Source organism: Vigna angularis, chromosome 4, assembly GCF_016808095.1.
Source record: "Vigna angularis cultivar LongXiaoDou No.4 chromosome 4, ASM1680809v1, whole genome shotgun sequence".
NCBI classification, from domain to species: domain Eukaryota; kingdom Viridiplantae; phylum Streptophyta; class Magnoliopsida; order Fabales; family Fabaceae; genus Vigna; species Vigna angularis.
Window position 1 is genome coordinate 1,496,146 of NC_068973.1, and position 19,672 is coordinate 1,515,817.

General features: G+C 26.3%; 1 protein-coding gene across 1 annotated transcript; it reads left to right on the forward strand.

Annotated features, from left to right (window-relative positions):
* Positions 1-4,426: 4,426 nt before the first annotated feature.
* LOC108321062 (uncharacterized) lies at positions 4,427-5,605 on the forward strand. Its single transcript, XM_017552706.2, has one exon. The coding sequence runs from the start codon at positions 4,433-4,435 to the stop codon at positions 5,486-5,488; it is 1,056 nt and encodes a 351-aa protein (XP_017408195.1). The 5' UTR covers positions 4,427-4,432; the 3' UTR covers positions 5,489-5,605.
* The last annotated feature ends 14,067 nt before the right edge of the window (positions 5,606-19,672 follow it).

A 19,672-nucleotide genomic window follows, 5' to 3' on the forward strand; every position in this document is an offset into this window, starting at 1 on the left:
ATATATTTAAATAAATAACGGGATTTTGAAAATTTCCAAAAAATTACGCAGCTTTCAACCTCGATTCTGCTGTAACCAAAACTTATATATATATATATATATATATATATATATATATATATATATATATATATATATATATATATATATATATATATATATATATATATTGCTTCAGTTTCTTTGCAATCCAAACCTACAAGTTCCTAATGTTTTTAAAATTATTACTGCATCTTTATATATTTTTTTCAAAACCAAAACATATTACATGAATTAAAAAACCAAATCTACACTAATAGTATTAAGTGACCCAAAATTTGTATCTCAATAAATACATAATTTATTTATAATTATATTAATTATTATAAACATACACTATCACGTTAGGCAATTACAATAATAATAACAAAAGAAGTTAAAAGCATAAACTTTAAATAAAAAGTTGAAAAATTGACCATATACACTCTAACAAATAACTTGTTCGCTCGTGATTTATTTATGGTTGATCCGACCAAGTTCATCTAATTAACTTGTATTTATCATAATTAATCATTTAAAAAAGTATTCTATTCAATCATTTATATATTTGTTCTTGTTTCCCGTGAGAGTATGAAATATCTCACCCTAATTAACCACAATCTCAACACATATCTTTCACTTTTTCTAGTAACCTAAACCATTTCCTTTCGAAGATACTTTTCTTTTTCACAAAATCTTCTATCTGTAATTATGGTGATTTTTTTTAGTAATTTATTAAATGAGTATTAATTAATTTTTTCTTATTTTCAGAGTTTTTTTTAGGATAATAAAATGGATTGGCCAACAGATGAAATTAAGTGTTTCAACTACCTTCATATATGCCTCTCTTTAAAAAATTAAGAGTCTTGTAAATGTTTGTTTACATTTATTGTTCATATTCTCTGACGTAGATGTTTTTGTATGCTTTGACATATCACTTTTTTTTTTCAATTAATGTCACCACGTATAAAGTTTAACTTTGTGATATAACCTATTTATAATATAAATTTTTAATTAAACATGGACCATGACTTTGATATATAATAAAATTTATTTTTTCTTTAGACATTAATATCTTAATGCTTGTTGTGCCACAAAAATAATCCAATTCTTCAATTCCTTATGTTCTCTTAACAAAATTATAGTCAATAACTCGAAACTTATATTTTCCAAGTTCCCATGAAATTATTTGTTACTTTCTACGAAATAAATATCAGTCACCCAAAAAAAATAGTTTTAAACTTACTTCAATTTATTTAATACATTTTGTTTTCATACTAAACAATATTTGTGTACTATGATTTTGGATGTAAGTGTCAGTTATCTTTTTAATAAAAAAATTTTATTTAACAACTAGGGAAAATTAAAGGATTAAGATAACTGAACAATTAGGAAATTCATACATTTGTAAATTATATTTGTATTTTTTTTTTATAAGAAGTGTACTATATCAACCTCTCTCTATATATATTTCAAATTGATGTTGAAAGAAACTGATGAGTGTTGATTAGATAATAATCTAATTAAGTTAAACACGTTATAATAATTAAGTTTAATAGAATTAGATTGTGATTCAAAAATTCATATGAAACCTATAAATACAAGTTAAATATATGATTGTTAAAATGTTAAATCAATCAAACACAAATTAACTTAAATATCATAATATTTTTAACAAGATCAATTGATGTATCCAGAAAAAAAAAATGAAGCTAAAAAAGTAAGGAAGATTTCTTGAAATGAATGCTGGACTGATATATCTGAAAGAGAAGTATTATGATTAAGGAGGATAATAATTTAGTATGTATAGAACATATATTGTTCCTATTGAAAATGTTGAAAAAATACATGACAGCCGAGTTTTACATAGGGAAAAACTAACCATTAACTATACACAAAGATGATATATATATATATATATATATATATATATATATATATATATATATATATATATATATATATATATATATATATATATATATATATATATATATATATATATATATATATATATATATATATATATATATATATATATATATATATATATAAGGTGATTAAAATCAAAGAGAATGAAATTTATATTTAAATCATATGTTTATTCATATTGTGATATGCTCTTATCGAAAAATCATTGAAACAAACTTTAAGAACTAAATACTCTCACGATATTTAGGGTGGGCAAATAGAACTGAACTGCACTGTACTACTAAAATCTGGACTGAACTAAAAACTAATTTGTCTAAACTGAACTGTAAAACAGTTCAGACAAACTGAACTGAACTGTTTTTTGTTTTATCAAACTGGACTGAACTGAACTATACTAAATTGTACTAAAACTACAATATAAACTAAACTGAACTACTAACTATACTAATTTTAAACTGAATTCTACTAGTTTATAAACTGAATTGTACTAGTTTTTAAACTGAATAGTATAACAATACTTATTCTTTTTAATTGAAATTTATTTTAATATTTATTTTATTTTATTCATAAGTGTCTTACAAATTAACTTTTTAATTATTTGATATTATTATTTTCTATTTTATTTATATTTCTTTTATTATTATATGTGTATGAAAATTATTTTATTATTTATTTATTTTTATTTTATTTTATTTTTTATTTTTTTACTTATATTTATTTTGTCATGAATATTATTTTAATTTTATATTTATTTTTTTAATTTTTTATTTATATTTTTTTGTTTTATATGTGTATATAATTTATTTTATCTTTTTATCTACTTATTTTATTTTAAAATAATTTTTTATTTATATTTATTTTGTTCCCTCGTAAAATTGTTTTATTAATCAATTATTTATTATTTATATTTTATTATGTAAAAATTAAACTAATATTTATTAATTATTATAATATAATAAAAGATGATACTAGAAAAATTACTTTTAATAAACGTTTGTTAATTTTTTTGTCATTTGATATTTCTATAATATTAATTATTTTTGCTACATTACTATTTTTTTATGATATTTCATTATATATTCATTTAATAAAATTTAACGTTAAAAAATATATTTTAGTTTTAGTATGTAAAATACTATCATTTAAAAATAATAATATTGATATTTATTTTAAAATAAGTTGATTTTTAAAATAAATAATTATTTTAGTGTGTGCGCTTACACACATTTTAATATCATTAAAAGTTTTCTTAACATATTTTTACATATTTAATAATATGTTAAAGAATATAATATATTTAAAGTATTATTTTTTTTATATAATCTTTTTTTTTATGATTTATATTACTTAATCATTTAATAAAATTAAATTTAAAAAAATATATTTTACTTTTATTACTTAAAATAATATTATTTAAAAAATAATATATGTTTATTGATAAAAGAATATAAAAATTTGTGATAAAAAAATTTTGTCTTAAAAAATTTATTATTAATTTTTTATTTGAACGGTTTCTTTTATTAATATTAACGTTTTTTTAACAAAACGGAGCAATTGAACGGAACTAGAGAAGAGAAGTGAGTAGATACAGTTCTCACAGTTAAGTGAACCGTTAACTATAGTACAGTACAGATCAGTTATTTTTGTCTAGCCTTAACGATATCGATATATCTGTCATCTTATATCTTTATTTATGGACCGATAAATTGATTAACTAAATTTTGTATTCTGTATATTACCACGAAATAATTAAAATATTTTTCACATATTTTTCTACAATCATTTAAAGATTTATCTCGTTAAAAACATTTTATCGGATATGTTTGGACAACAATCTACATAGCATTTTTTATTTAGAGAAAAATATTAAAGAAAGAAAAATAAAATACATTTTTCCTTAAACTAAAATTAGATGGATAAAATTAAAAATAATAATTTAAAAAATTATACGAAATTACTTCTACATATTAGCTCAAAGTTAATTTTAGCTCAAATTAATTTTAATTTATAAAAATTATTCATTAATATTTATACATTTCTTTTTTGTTAAATGTTTAGAAATTATTTTATCCATATATATATATACTTGCGAATTATTTTCTTGAGACGGTGATGTGTGTTTGTATCTATAGTTTACTTTTTTTTTTTTCAAACAATGCATGTGCTACAACTTATACAACTAAAGGCACGGTTGACCATTATTATTATCATCATCAGTTTCTCAAAATAAAATTCTCATTTTACATGAAAAGTCAACTGATACACATGACAATATATATATATATATATATATATATATATATATATATAACAAGCAAAGGTTGAGAACATGTCATCACGACCATGATGTTGATGAAAACATGCAGGCACGCTAACACATTCTTCACATTCTACGCCTCACATCTTTATAAGTAATGAACTACTCTTGTGGTTTTTCACAAATCAATGTTGAGTTTCTGACCCAGAAAAGAGAAAGAAAAACATGGCTTATGTGCAAGTAGATAAAACCAACATAGAAGGTGATGATTTCCTCGTAAGAGAGATTGAGAAACTCAAAAACTCAATCATGGAGAGCTTGCAAGATGAGAAGCAGATTATGGTGGATCCACTTTCATTGAAAGATTCTCCTACTAAACAAGGCTACCTTGAGACTACCACCATGCTTCCAACTATCATCACAACTTCATCATCCATCATTCTGCACCCTCCACCCCTTCAACCTCCAAAGCCAAGATTCTTGAGCAGGAGTCTCCCAAATTCTGCAACTTCATCACCTCGCTTTGCTTCCAAGAAGAAACCAAAAGGAGAGAGCCCGGAATCACAATGTCAAGCTGGTAACTTGACTCACAAGCTTCAGCATTTCCCTGAAAAGGTGCATTTAAAGAAGAGCAATTCATTTGGTGAAGCAACAGCACATGCTCCCTCAGATGAATTTGATCACTGGTTGAGTAAACTGAGTGCATTGGAGCATGACAAGTGGTACCATGACAACTTCTTCAAAACTGAAGTTCTCAAAGACAGTCCCAAGAGTGTTAAGCTTAAGCACGTGAAAACCCCAGATGATGGATTCAAATGCAGTGCTCTTTGCCTTTACCTACCAGGCTTTGGAGCTGGTAAAGAAAAGCTGGTTAAGACAAAGAGGGAAGAATCATACAAAGGTGGTAAAACAATGTCTAGGGCAGTTTCCTTGGAAAATTTTGAGTGTGGTTCATGGTCTTCCGCAGCAATACCTAATGAGATTGAAGGAGACTGCACCAACTCTTACTTTGATCTTCCAATAGAGCTGATCAAATGCGGTTCCAGTGAAGTGTATTCTCCCATTGCTTCACCTTTTGTTCTTGAAAGAGACCTTAAAGGGATTCTGAAGAACGGTTCATGTAGAGGTAGTGTTAGAAAATCCGATGCATCACCTCGCCATGTTCGGTTTTCTACTTCTTCTGCATCACAACCTTCCTCTCCAGTAACCTGCATCTCTCCTCGTTTGAGAAAAGCTAGAGAAGATTTTAATGCATTCTTAGCATCAGCACAAAGGGCATGATTTATCCTAGGGATATATATAATGTGAAATAAATATATATACTCAGAGAGCTTCATTTGTAGCTGCTTCTGTTGCCTTTCTATTCACCTGTGTTAGCTAGTTATTTTATGGGAAAAATGGAAGGTATTTTTACGTGTGATGGAAATGATCATCTTTACTATTCATCATTCATAATCTATATAGACTAAACTCAAGTATGTTTGACGAACTTCTTTTGGTACTAAAATAGGATTTAAATTTCCATGTAACATAAAGGAAACTTATACATATCCAGACTTCCAATCATTTTCACATATGATGTGGGAAGATTTGAAACTAATGAATCGTGAGAGAACTTATACAAAAGATTTTATACTATCTGCAACCAAAAGTTTTAGAACATCATATTTAGAAGCTTTTGTCTATATATACCGCACAAGATTTGATGTTACAACATTATAAGACATGTTAAATAAGGTAATGTTGGAAGAACAAATAGATTAAAAGGCATCATCTAGAATCCTACAAACATCTGCAATAATATGACAAATTCAACGGAAAATCAACATGTTGATTGGCAACTGTCATCGTCTCACAAGAGTTATAAATACAAGAGTTTTCTTTCCTTTGTAACTAACAATGTTTGGAAATTCAAATATAAATCTAATTCTCACATTGACTAATAATGAAAAAATGAATGAAATCCAATACATTTATTATTGAAAGTGGTATTAATTGTTTACGTATGAGTTGAATTTATATTGTATCTCTAGTAATCTTTTCCTATAAGATCCATCAATATCAAGAGGGATGGTTAGTATTAATGTAATTACGGATGTGAAGTTATATAAGTGGCTTTTCTCAGTCAAAGAGGGCTCAGTTGGAATCTGTATATGAAGGGGAGTCATTGGCAAGTGTGATGGCAGCACACTATCTAAAGGGCAGAGCCACTTTATTATTCATATGGATCAGAAAAGTCTCAGATTTCTAAGTGATCAACGGTTATGAACATCTAGGTTGTTGGGTTTGACTTTGAAGTGAAATATAAACCAGATTTTGAAAATGGAGCAGCAGATGCTCTACCTAGGAAAATGACAAATGCGGGCATCTCCACTGTTCAATTTCAAGATTTCATTAATACTGTCTGAATCTCATAATTTAACAACCCGTGATTTTTCAGAAGGTAGAAGAGAATTTCATGCCTTTGTCCATTGGAATGTTATGACGAAGGATGTTCATCAGCATGTTGCAGAGTGAGGTTTGCCAACAGAGTAAATATCAAAAGTTATTCCCTGCAAGTCTATTAGAGCCCTGCCAGTATCATACTTGCTTACTCAAATATTTCTATGGATTTTCTGGAAGTGAAACAGGTTTCTTATCAACCACAACCACCTAATGAAAGCAGAATCAGAACCCATCCAGATTGTTATTCATGAAGAAACAACTTTTTAAAGTTTCTGTATTCTATATGCTTCTGTATCTAATATAATATTAGATTTTCATAAATTTTGTCTTGAAGATTTGAATAGGCCAGATACATGCATATTGTAAACTATCCAAAAGAGTCTTGTCCAATATTACCGAGATAGATATATCAAGCAAATTAAAATAGTGGAATTAACCTAACTCAATTTTACAACATCATGAATGTGAGATTTACAATAGATATAACTTGAAAAAGAGAATAATTTTATTATTTTCTTTCATGATAATTACATTCTCCTTACTTTATTTCTATTTGTAGAAATCTAATCTTCTGAAAAAAAAAAAATATACTAAAAAATAATCTAGAAGATCATACATCTATTTTCTCTAGGAAGATTCTATAAATATTTTCTCTAATTAAGAAGATTTTATATATTTCCTCTAATTACAACACTCCCCCTTAAATTGGTAAATAAATATTAATCATTTTCAACTTGCCTATAATATCTTGAAATCTATCCAAAGAAAGTCCTTTTGTAAAAATACATGTTATCAGAAATTCTATAGGAATATGAGTTGTAATCACAAAGTCTCTCTCTAGATTATTTTTGATGAAATGTCTGTCAATTTCAATGTGTTTGGTCCTATCATGTTTTACTGGATTATAGACTATGCTCATGGCAAACTTATTATCATACTATAGTTGCACATGCAGGTAGAGGAGGCGCGCAACCACCACTGACAGCGAGATGGTAGGAACCTGCGAACAAGGCACTCGTGACAATAAACGAGTGTGCTAGCAACGGCTCGAGCTAGGGCTCAAGTGAGTCGCAAGAAGGAACGAAGGAAAATGAATTGAAAGAATTAGAGAAGACCCTAAGTGAATCACAAGAGATGAATGAAAAAGATAAGCTTTGTCATTGACCCGAAATCAAAAAACCTAATCCAGTGAGCCAAAAACGACTTCCTTTTATATTTTTTAATTTTCTTCACAAATTTTCCAAATCAGAGGTATATGTATCTTGAACATGAGACTGGATATTAATAAGCGGTTCAATAGCAATCTGTTATAGCTGATGGAATAATAAACCCAAAAAACAACAAAATTCGTTATAATAGACTCTAACCTCACACTCTAATACTATGTTAAAAAATAAACTTTAAACTTAACTCAACTCTACAAAATAATTTTATAAAGATGAGTTAAATTTAAAATTCACTTTCTTTGACACCTAAAAGCTTATTTCTTTAAACAAGTAATTAATCCTTATATTATAATGGGATAGATGAACGAGTATATAAGAATCAAGACCTGAATTTGTTATTAGCAAACTAAACGGGTCTATGCTTGCTCCTATTGAAATGTAATTAGAGCAGTTTGTTGTTCCTCAGTTTCATACCTAGCTAGCAAATTAATGATGCCATTAGTCATTCCTTGTCTTTTGTCCAAGATTCTATGATTTGTCTGGTTCTGACCATGAATTAGATAGTTACACGTTTTATTTATGGTTTACTTTGCTACTTATTTAAGAATGTCGTGTATGCATCATATCATATATTCCGCAATCACTATATATTAGAAGAAAGTCAATCAACATTCACAATCAATGCAAATACAAATATAAAATTAGAAAATAGAAATGTTGCCGGCTTCCTCATTCATCTCTTTGAAGTCTCAATCATCCAATCCAAGCACAAAGCCGGCTAGAAATTTACAATGTGATGATGAATGTCCAAAAAGTCAACTGATCCTTGGAGTCAAAAGCACATGATGCCATAGAGGAAAACAACACCAACACCAACATCTTTTTCTGTCAATAAACCAGTTCTCTTTATATAAATACACAACTCAAGGACCTTCAAGTTTCTAACACAGTTTGAAGGCAAGCTGAAGCAGACAAATTTCTTTCCCTTCTGAAAATGATGGAAAAGTCCAACATGAAGTTGCACAAAGACATGCATGTTGAGAAGAACGAGAATCTTCAGTGGATGAACATGTCACAAAGACATGCAATGGAACTGGAACGTGTAAAAGGGCATCAAGAAAGCTTCTCCAAAAGTGAAGAAAGAAACAAAGGATCCAAATGTAGTGTTCTTTGCATGTGTCTTCCATGCTTTGGCTTTGGTAGAGCAAATGCAGTTAAAGCAAGAAAAGGAGTTAACAAAATGAATGATCCAGTGAATCATGTAATGTCTAGCACATTTTCTTTAGAACACTTTGAACTTGATTCCGGGGTTGCACATGGGAAAGGGATAATAATACAGGAAAATAATCATGAAGATGAATCCTTCAGTTCCTACTTTGACTTGCCTTCTATAATTCTTAAATGCACTGCTGATGATGATGCTTAATTTCCTATCACAGAACCCTTATCTTCAGCAGGAATTAAAGGGCTCGATTGTTTTTGCAGACACTGTCGATAGTTTTCTGGTTTTATTGATTTGGTGAGAAAATATTGAAAACACTGATGTTCCTTGTTCTTCAATATTGAAAATATATGTCTGTGTACATGTGATTGTTTAGAACATTAATTGTTTTAATAAAAGATGTTTATTCTATTAATTACAATAAAATGGCTCATTTTTTATAGCCAGTGAGAGAAGAAAAAAACTCTGTTAAACCAGTTCATGTTTAAATAAATAACCTGATTTGAACCTAATTGTTCAAAAATAAAAATCATTGTAAAAATACTTAAAACATTGCATAAACAAGATATTTTTTCCAAATAAAATTGAATTGGTGAATAAGCTAACATAGTGTAGTGTGTAAACAAAGAAAAATACACCACAAAAATTGTCATATATAATCTATAGGTGTTTGATGTTAAGTATTTAAATGTGAATTAGAATAGTTTAACATTTGGTATAAATTAATAAAATAACCAATATATAAGAGAAAAAACCACAAACATGTTACTTTTAAAATTTTAGATATTTTATTTAGAATTATTTATGACGCATTCATATTAAATCTTTCGGCCTATATAAGTATTAACACTGACAAATTTCACACTTAACGAAAAGTTCACTTGAAAAAGAAGATAATTTAAAATGTAAATATAAATTGAAAGTTTTACGTTTTAAAATAATCATATATAAAAAGTTATTCACAAACATATTATTTTTAAGATTGTAGGTTAAAAATTATGGTTAGTGTCTTTTATAAATATGTATAGTCATTAGCTCGATATGTTATCAAATTATTTAGTATTTCCTTTCAAATATATATCTGAAAACTAAATTTTTTATTTTATTTTTTCCAATATACAAATTTTGGAGATTTTGTGTGTTTTACAGGAAGGATGGGTCAAATATAGAGGTGGGCCTAGCCCGAAAAGGACAGCATATAAGAAATCTCATGCTCATACTTTTCTTCTATTTGAATTTATGATATCAAGGACTCAAAAATTTCATTTTTCATTTTTAATATATTAAAATACAACAAATATATACATTTTTCATTTCAAGTTTTAAAGACTTCATGAAACGTTACTTTCACAAAATCTGGAAATAAATAACTGAACGTAGAAAAAGAAGGGTATTTGGAGAATAAAATAAAGGTTGAGGTGTAAGGTCAAGAAAGTGACTGTTAAAAAGTAAGGGCCTCCAAATAAATCCTCGGATTTTATTTCTTATACCCCACATTTACTAAATGCACCTGTAATAACATTAAAAAACCTAAAAGATCCTCTCTCACTACATCATATAATAACAATAGGTTGTATTAGACATGAATGGTATTTACTCCCATTCCGAAATGCAATAAAAATATTCACTCGTTACTTGATATTATCACAAATATTTGTTTAAAAAATATATGTAAGTATTTTAAAACTTATATGCATCTGTTGCAAATATTTAAAAAAAAAATTTATAAATTTTAAAATAAAATCTGAATAAAATTACAAAAAGTATATAAAATATAATATAAATTAAAATATTATTTTAATTAAATTAAATTTAATAAAATATAAATTCATTAAATTAAATTTAATAAAATATAAATTACTTTTTTTATTTTTATTTTTTATCGATAACATGTACACACAGATACGAATAGAATAATATCTACATCTAACCCGTTTATAAATAATTATTAAAATACTTGTTATCTATTATCCATAAATAATGGATACTTACGGATACTAATTATTTATCGCGAATTTTATTTGAAAGTACAAAATATTTTTATTATCTCTAATTATATAAGAATTATTGATGTCATTACGCAAGAAAAAGAACGAAGAGGGGAAATGATAACTTACATAAAAAGCTCATTCCAAAAATATTGTTCTGAAAATTTCATTATGTAAATCACATTCTGTAAATCATATTTCAAAAATTCTAGAAAGTCTTTTCGTCAAAATTTTCAGAACAAGTAACCCAGAAGTCGCTCTCACGCGATTTTGAAAATTATGGAGGTGCGGAAAGAAAAACTAAAATGGACTTTGTTAGACACCAAAGGCTATGCATGCATTATCGGGCAAAGCCCAAACTCATTTTTAACTCGTATGCTGTAAGCAAGCCTAAAAAATACAAACAAGAAAATTTGAATGAAGAAGAAACACTGAATTTCATTAATATTTCTGATTTTTCTTGGAATTATATATAACGTTTTTTAACATAATTATTCTTATTATACACACTGATATAATCCAAAGAATTAAAAGAAACTAAAGTAATTCACCAATGGTATCAATGTTGACCCGTTTTGCCCCACAAAGATTAGAATGCATAAGCTGCAAATCACCACATTGCCCATTTGAAACAATTTAAAATGATTTTTTAGAAATAAAAATTTAAATAATGTGATTTAAAATTTATAAAAAATAAAAATAGAAAAGTATCCATCAGTATCTATAAATACCTCTAAGTATGAAATAGTTTGCAAGAATTATACAAGGGGATATCTACAAATGAAATACACTATTTTGACAAGACATATAATAAATACTTATTTACATTGAATTATATTTATTTTTTAAAACATAAACACTTTATTAATTAATATATTTTTTTATTTTTTTTCAACTGATAATGATGATAGTCCATATATTTCAGTTTTAAGTTAAGACATCAACTTTTACATGAAATCTTATGTTATAGAAAACGAGGACGACAAGGTTAAAACTATTTATCCCTATTAGTAAGGTCACGATAAATAAAATATTTCATACCTTAAATGACTATTAAAAAAAATTCAAAAAATAATTATTATATGTCATACTTCAATATTTATGTTGTCTAATTCGAATACATCTTCTTTAAATTATGTTACATGAATTTTTTAATTATTAATGAAAAGTTGATTCAATTTATCTTCTAAAAATAATAAATGACGAAATTTACTTCTGTCAATAGTAATAAAGTTATATTATCAATAATTATTTATATAACAATTTTTTTATAAATATAAAATAAATAATTTTTAATATTAATAATGGTTAATTTTCTAAAAACATAGACTTATTTAAAATAATTAATTTTTATTTAATAATTAAATATTCGAGTACTTTATATATTATTAATATCAAAATTATATTGACATTATATAATTAAAAATGAGTTTCTATCCTAAAATTAATACCAATAATAATATTATTTTTTATTAACAATTAAACTATTAAACTTAAATTTAGCATTCATTTTTTAGATTTATTAATTGTTTTAACATCAATTTAATCTAATATTATTATTATTATTAATTTTTAAATTGTAAACTGATAATTTAATAATTTTTAATAAACTATAATAATACAATCTTTTACATAATATAAATACTTTCCCATCAACATTTCTAAATTTATTTTAATTTTTCCTACAAAAATACATATCTTTTTAAAATATCTTGGTTAATTAGAATTTGAATTACGAAGAACCAAATATACATTTAAAAAAAATGTTTTTTCAAAACAATTTGCACTGGTTGACAACTTACTTTTTGAAGTATTATTTTCATTGAAAAGGTTAACTTTTGTATTTGTAAAGAAAGAGATTGAAAGATGAAATAAGAACCACCATCGAAATGAATTTGAGAAAGCAACCACTTCTATTATTGTGGCTGCAAAGTGTTAAAATACGCACTTTATTATAGCAGACAAAATGGAAAAAGATAGGATTATATGGTAGGTCACACGAATTATTTATTCCATTAATCAACATATTGTCTATATCTCTTTTCCAAAATTATATTTATTTTTTAAAATCATATGTATATTTATATTTTCCAATGACAATAATAAAACTCTGTCGTATAAGCAACAAGTCCTTTTATAAATACTCTTTGGTTCAATCATTAATTAATATTCGAGGTCTTAAGTGGGAAGGTATCATCCAAGTTTTGGTTACTGTTTTAACTCTTGTCATGTTCTATTAGATTATTAGAAAAAGAACCTCGATCAGTGTGATTTATTTTATTTATATATAGCTGTCTCAGCTTATTATAGTAATATATGATTTTAGTTCTTTAAATTTAAAAGATTAGATAAATCCAGATTAATCACAGAACTTCCATCACTCTGTTTTTGCTGCCTTCTTCCATGGTGATAGAAAACTAAACCTTAGGGTTTCTTTTGTTATAGCTCGGATACCATAACAGAAATAAATGAGAAAATCATCTTACTTATTTATTTATCTCAAACTTTTCACTAATTCCTATCTACAAATCTGCTTAAGAATAATTACTCCATAAGTGGATTACATAATTCTCGACTAAGCACACATAAATTCTTAATATATTTATCTGTTAGAAAATTTGACACCCACCTTGATCTTTTTTAATATTTCTTTAGTGTATTTTCATTTTAGATAAACCTTATAATTTAAAAGCAAACATTTGACATTTCACTTCTATGTTCTAATATTTTCATTTATTACAATAACACAGTCATATGATCGTTAGAAATTTCACATCGACCCCAGAATTAAGGTCAATTTATAATATATAAGTAGATGTAAACATTATTTTATAAGTCAGTTTTGTGAGATTGAGTTAGATTTAGAGTCTAATTCTTAACACTAATAACCATAAATAGTTAAAACATAATAAAGTAACTTTTTCACTTTGTTTTTCTCAATACAATGATAATTGTCACTTATAATATATTTGATAACTAAATTTAAATTTATTTTTACAATATCATCAATCATATAATTTTTCAATATATCAGCAATCAACTATAACCATCAATCCAAGATATTTACTATTAGTCTAACACTATATAAGAAAAAACTAATAAATTTATTATTTTAAAATGTTAGATTAAAAAAATCTTCAATTTGTTATAAATGATTCATATCTTTCTTATGATTCTTATTTCTCAAAGAATTCCTTAGTCTAGTGTTACCTAAGTACTTACAAACTATTGATCGAGGTTGACAGCAACAATTTTGATCAGAATGACAGACCCACCCAGACAATTAATTTTTTGTACATAACTAGTACATATGCAGGAGAGTGGGATCAAGCAGCTATGAACTGTTCTTGAAGAACTGTCCCAGCATAGTGCAGTAGGTAGAACCTCATTTACATGTAAACCATTGATTTTTCATCTTACTGAAAAGACAGATAAAGAAAGAATGAATTTCATTTACTAAGTAGCATTGGTACATCTAGAGACTGGACCATTAAATTTTCACAGCTCTCATCTTAAGTGAACATAAAATCGTGTGATGTGTCAGAGTCATTTACTCCTCTATCCACGTTTCCAGTCCTTTGCATCTACATGAACCCAAACAAATAGGAGGTTTATGGCAAAAAGTCAGTAGCTGTGGAATTTGGTTGCAGATTAAAGCCAAGTACTGACCTAGGGCAACATCAGTAATAAAATATTGCTGCAATGAACGGTGCATTATTTAATGCTTTGATGCTGAATCATGTACATAAATATGAAACTAATTAAGCTGTAACTTGTTGTACTTCTCTAAGAAAAAAAACTCAGTTTAACATGATAGGGAAGGTCATATCTAGCACCCACTTTAACCAATATTTTATTGTATGTGTGTGGTTTGATATGTAGAAGTGAATACAAGGCAACATATAGCTCAGAGGGTCACTAATCAAAGTGAGGAATCAAATTAATATATAGCATGTGATGCAAGATAATAGAAAGTATTTTTTATTGGAACAGGTATGGATAAAAATGAAAATGTAAAATATAAAAGTAAATAATCTATTAACTCAAATTTTGATTATAGAATCATGTCAATCTTTTATGTAATTGTAGTCAAATTTTATTGGTATTGCGTCTTCTCAGTGTATCTCTTCTTCTATAGACCGACAGGTAGATGGTTTTGATTAGCAACGTAGGTACATTTGATATGCTTATACTAAACAAATATTCTGTGTTGAGTTGATGTGGCTGTTATTGAGTGATGTAGAACATATGAAGGCTATAAATGAGAATTTATAAACGATGGAACTTTCCCATCATTAATTGATTCTTCAATGCCCCTTTCCTTTGTTTGGGTGTGTGGACTATGAATGAATGATCTGGTCTTTTACTTTTTGCTTCTCCGGAAGACAGACTAGAGAACGAAAAAGAAAAAGAAAGAAAAAATCAGATTTTTGAACACTCCCAACAAAACCATTTGATGTATTATTGTTAAATGGTTCCTCCATTTCTATTTTGCCAGCTCTTTTCCATGACGTGCCACCACTGCAAGTTAGGGTCCATTCATTTGTCCCTTTCCTTGTAACATTTTGTCTTCTTCTGCTGTTTTCTTCCTTCGGTGAAAACAACCCTAAACTAACTGATGTTGCAAGCTTTATTTTGTTACTGATAGAAGCTTCGGTTACACATAATTTCTAGCATTAACTACACAACTTTTCTCTTATATTTAGCATTGTTATTTATTCATAATGCAATGATGAAAGTAAGAGATGGATGGAGAAGGTAAAAACAGGAAGAGTGTAGTTGAAGTATACCATCATTGAAAAGAAAGTGAAGGAAGAAAGATGTTGACTAATTTTGAAGGGTGATTTTGGATAGTATATATATATATATATATATATATATATATATATATATATATATATATATATATATATATATATGTGTGTGTGTGTGTGTGTATGCATTATATATATGTATGTGCATGTGTCGGCTGGGTGAGAATTTGATATTGGATACCCTACAACCTGCCCTTCAAAATAGTCACAGCAAGACTTTCCAACCATGAAACAAAGCATAGTAATAGTCTTGTAGGACCTTGCCTTTTCTTCTCATGTGGACCACATTATCGTTTACCAGACCATGCTTTTCGATTTACACACTTTCAATGTCTGTCTCAAATCTTTCTGTTTTGTGTTAATAAACAACAGACGGAAATAATTTAATCACCATTGTGTTCTGAAGCCATTCATCATCCTACCGACAACTCAACACGGTACTTCTTCCAATAATGCTGAGATTCGGCTAAAGCCACGTATTAAATTTATTTAGTTATTTAAAACAAATGAATATGTTTAGCAGATAATTAAATAATTCTAATCATTATAGTAATTTTGGAATTATGAGTCCATTCAATTGAGATGAAAGTCAACCTACACATGGATTGGTCCAAATTATTTTTTACGTGAACTTCTGCTAAACAGGTGGTGTTTCACCTTACCATTAATGTATTTTTTTTAGTGTACTTTTAAACTATAAGAAATAGAGTAATATTCAGTTGAAACGCTGTCTATTTGAGTGATATCCCCTAATAATTTAAAGATGTAATGATAGAATAAATAAATAAAATCTTATTGGTATGTAAATAATCTCGATATTTTCCTTCAAAAATTCGCCTTATTTTATAAATATTTGTTATTATAACTTATGATTACTTAATTAAGTGATTAAGTAACTGAAATTAAACAATTCAGATACGTCTATTATTAATTCTCATACTCACTATTTTTAAGTTAATTTTAATAACGTTTTAAAATTTGTAAGTTGTCAATTAACTTCCACTAAATATAGCAATTTAGTTCTATTTTAGTGAATTTTAATATAAGAATTTAATTGACGATATTCAATAATAAATAAATAAATAACTATTTTTTTTTACGTTTTTTTTTAATTTATACTAGCCTCTGAAAAGTGTTTCAGTGTGAAGAAATACTTTGTTAATCTTACTAAAAACGAATTGTATTTGGAAGATATTTGATTTGTAAATAATTATATATATGGAACTCGTATATTATACAAATAAAACTTTACAAAGATTATAAAATGAAAATAAAATTTAAAGACCAACAAGTTAAAGATAAATGAAACTGAAGTTTGTAACTTATTAAAGTAAAAATGAATCAAGATCAATATAGAAAAAGTCTTAAAAACATTTAAATAAAAGTTTTGAGAAAAAAAGAAATTGTATCCATATGGAAGTGACTCTCTTGAAAAAAAAATGGTTAGAAATCTAATGAAAATCTATAAATTTATTATCTTATAAAGTTTGTGGTTGAGAGTAATGTAAATTCTTTATGTGATTAAACTCCATTGTCATTTTTGTATCGTGTCTTTCCTATCCATCTTCTCTTAATAAATCCAACATGATAATTGATGGTTTGATCTTTAAAAAATTTGGTTCAAACTTTTTTTTTTCTCTTTCGGTGGTTGAATTAGTCAATACAATATTAAGGAAAGAAGAGATACTCATTATTTCTATATTAATTCATTTTATCACATACATTATATATAATTTTTGGTCAAGTAGTCAAGTTTAACTAGATACACTAGCCTTATGAATTATAAGCAAATATTTTTTCATCGGACTCCTTTTAATTTAATAAAGTATTCTTCCAACAATTCATTTTTATTTTGATCAAATATTTTTTTCAATAAATCACTTTTTATTTAACTTTGTATTTTTTTCGACTGATAATAATTTATGATTGATATAATTTAAATACTATTTTTACAAATTATTTTTGCCTTGACTAAATATTCTTTTAATAGTCACTCCCAACTTAAACAAATAAAATATTTGAGTAATTAAAATACCACATTTTTCTCACTAGAAAAAAGTAATATCATTCGTCTCATATAATTATTATGCTCTTTCTATTAATTTTTGCTAAGATGAACATTGTTGTTACAACGTTATAACAAGGAAAATATTGAATAAAGTTTGACCCATGCAATAATAATTTTCTTCACATTTCATTCAAACAGTGTCTTTTTATATAAGCTTATAAAAAAAAAGTGACCATTATATATTGAGAAACTTAAACTCACATAAATGTGTTATTCTTCTTTGTGTCATCTATGAAAATTTTGACATATTCTTTATTTTGTTATTCTTTTATCTTCTTATTCTATTATGACTCATAATAAATTCATTTTAAATTGATTAAACACCATGAAGAAGGTGAAAATGTAATAAATATGTTGTTGAGGTGCTACACAATTTGAAACATCAAAGCAACATATTTATGGTATATTCATTATCTTGATGGTGCTTTGGTCCATTTAAAAAAAACTATATTTTACATATTTGAAAATAGTCAGACCTAAATCACAAATTTTAAAATTATATATATTAAAATTAAATTAAAAATGATGCGACGAAATATATTAAAAAGAAAATGTTAGGTCCCTTAGTAGAGGTCCTGGACATCATAACTAGTAACTAAGAAGAAAAAAAATCTATTAATATTCATGTTAGGGTTTGTGGTATTTTCTTTGAATTTATCATCTTAAGTAGGTTTTGTTTTTCTTCTTATTTTTTTAATTTCTTGAATTCAGATGCAGAATTTATGTATAAATATTTGAAACTTCTTCTTAAACAGACACACGCCATAAAGACACATTTGACTTATTAGGGACTGCATATAGATATTACACCATTCTCAATATGTAAATGAATTCACTATATTATTAAAGAAAATTCAAAATTAGAACAGTTTTTAAAATTTTATATTGTCCACAATCACCTGCTGAAATTGTTCCTTTTGATGAATTTTAATTAGTATCTATATGTATAGACTAATGGGTCAATTTTAATATATTAATTTTACTTTAGAAATTGACTATTCTCAATCCGATTCTTCTCTAGTAACGGAAGGGTTCCACGAAGACTCAATAAAAAAATGTTTCAATTTAGTAAAATATATCCTATTATATATAAGCATAAGTAGCACCATTAACTACAAGATTAATTTAAAATTAAAAAATTATATATATATATATATATATATATATATATATATATATATATATATATATATATATATATTAAATCTATTGAAGTATTATTGAATAAAAATATAAAGTTTAAGAAGAGTAATAATAAATCGAATAAAAATCGAGTCTTGAAGCGCGTTTTGTTAATTTTAAGCGCGTTTTAAAAATCTATTTACCTACATCAGATGCAGAATTTACGTGGCTTTATATCATTTTCAGATCGTCTTTTGTTGTTTCCCATCAAAATCGATATGGAAGTATTTTTGCGTCCAAATGAATGAAAAACGCGGAAGCTACAAAGGAAACGTCAAACTGTTTGGCATGTTGAATTTGGAATTGCCATTGCTGCTAATTTCTTCTTATTTTTTTTTTAAAAAAGTGTTTGATTTCCTTAATCATTTTCCTAAATAATGGTGCTAAATTTAATTTTGTCCAAATTCATTGTCCAAAACACAATTATGATTAGTTAAAAATAATTAGTTACAGGAGACCAATGGTTGAATGATGTTGTTTTTGACTTCTCCAAAAGCTAACCCATTTCATCAATCGCTTCCTCCCAAACAAAACACGTTCAGATTTTTCAACAACTTTAATATAAAAGTCTATATGGACT

Bases quoted from the DNA above. Each gene is read 5' to 3' on its own strand.
- LOC108321062 (XM_017552706.2), top strand. From the start codon at position 4,433: ATGGCTTATGTGCAAGTAGATAAAACCAACATAGAAGGTGATGATTTC.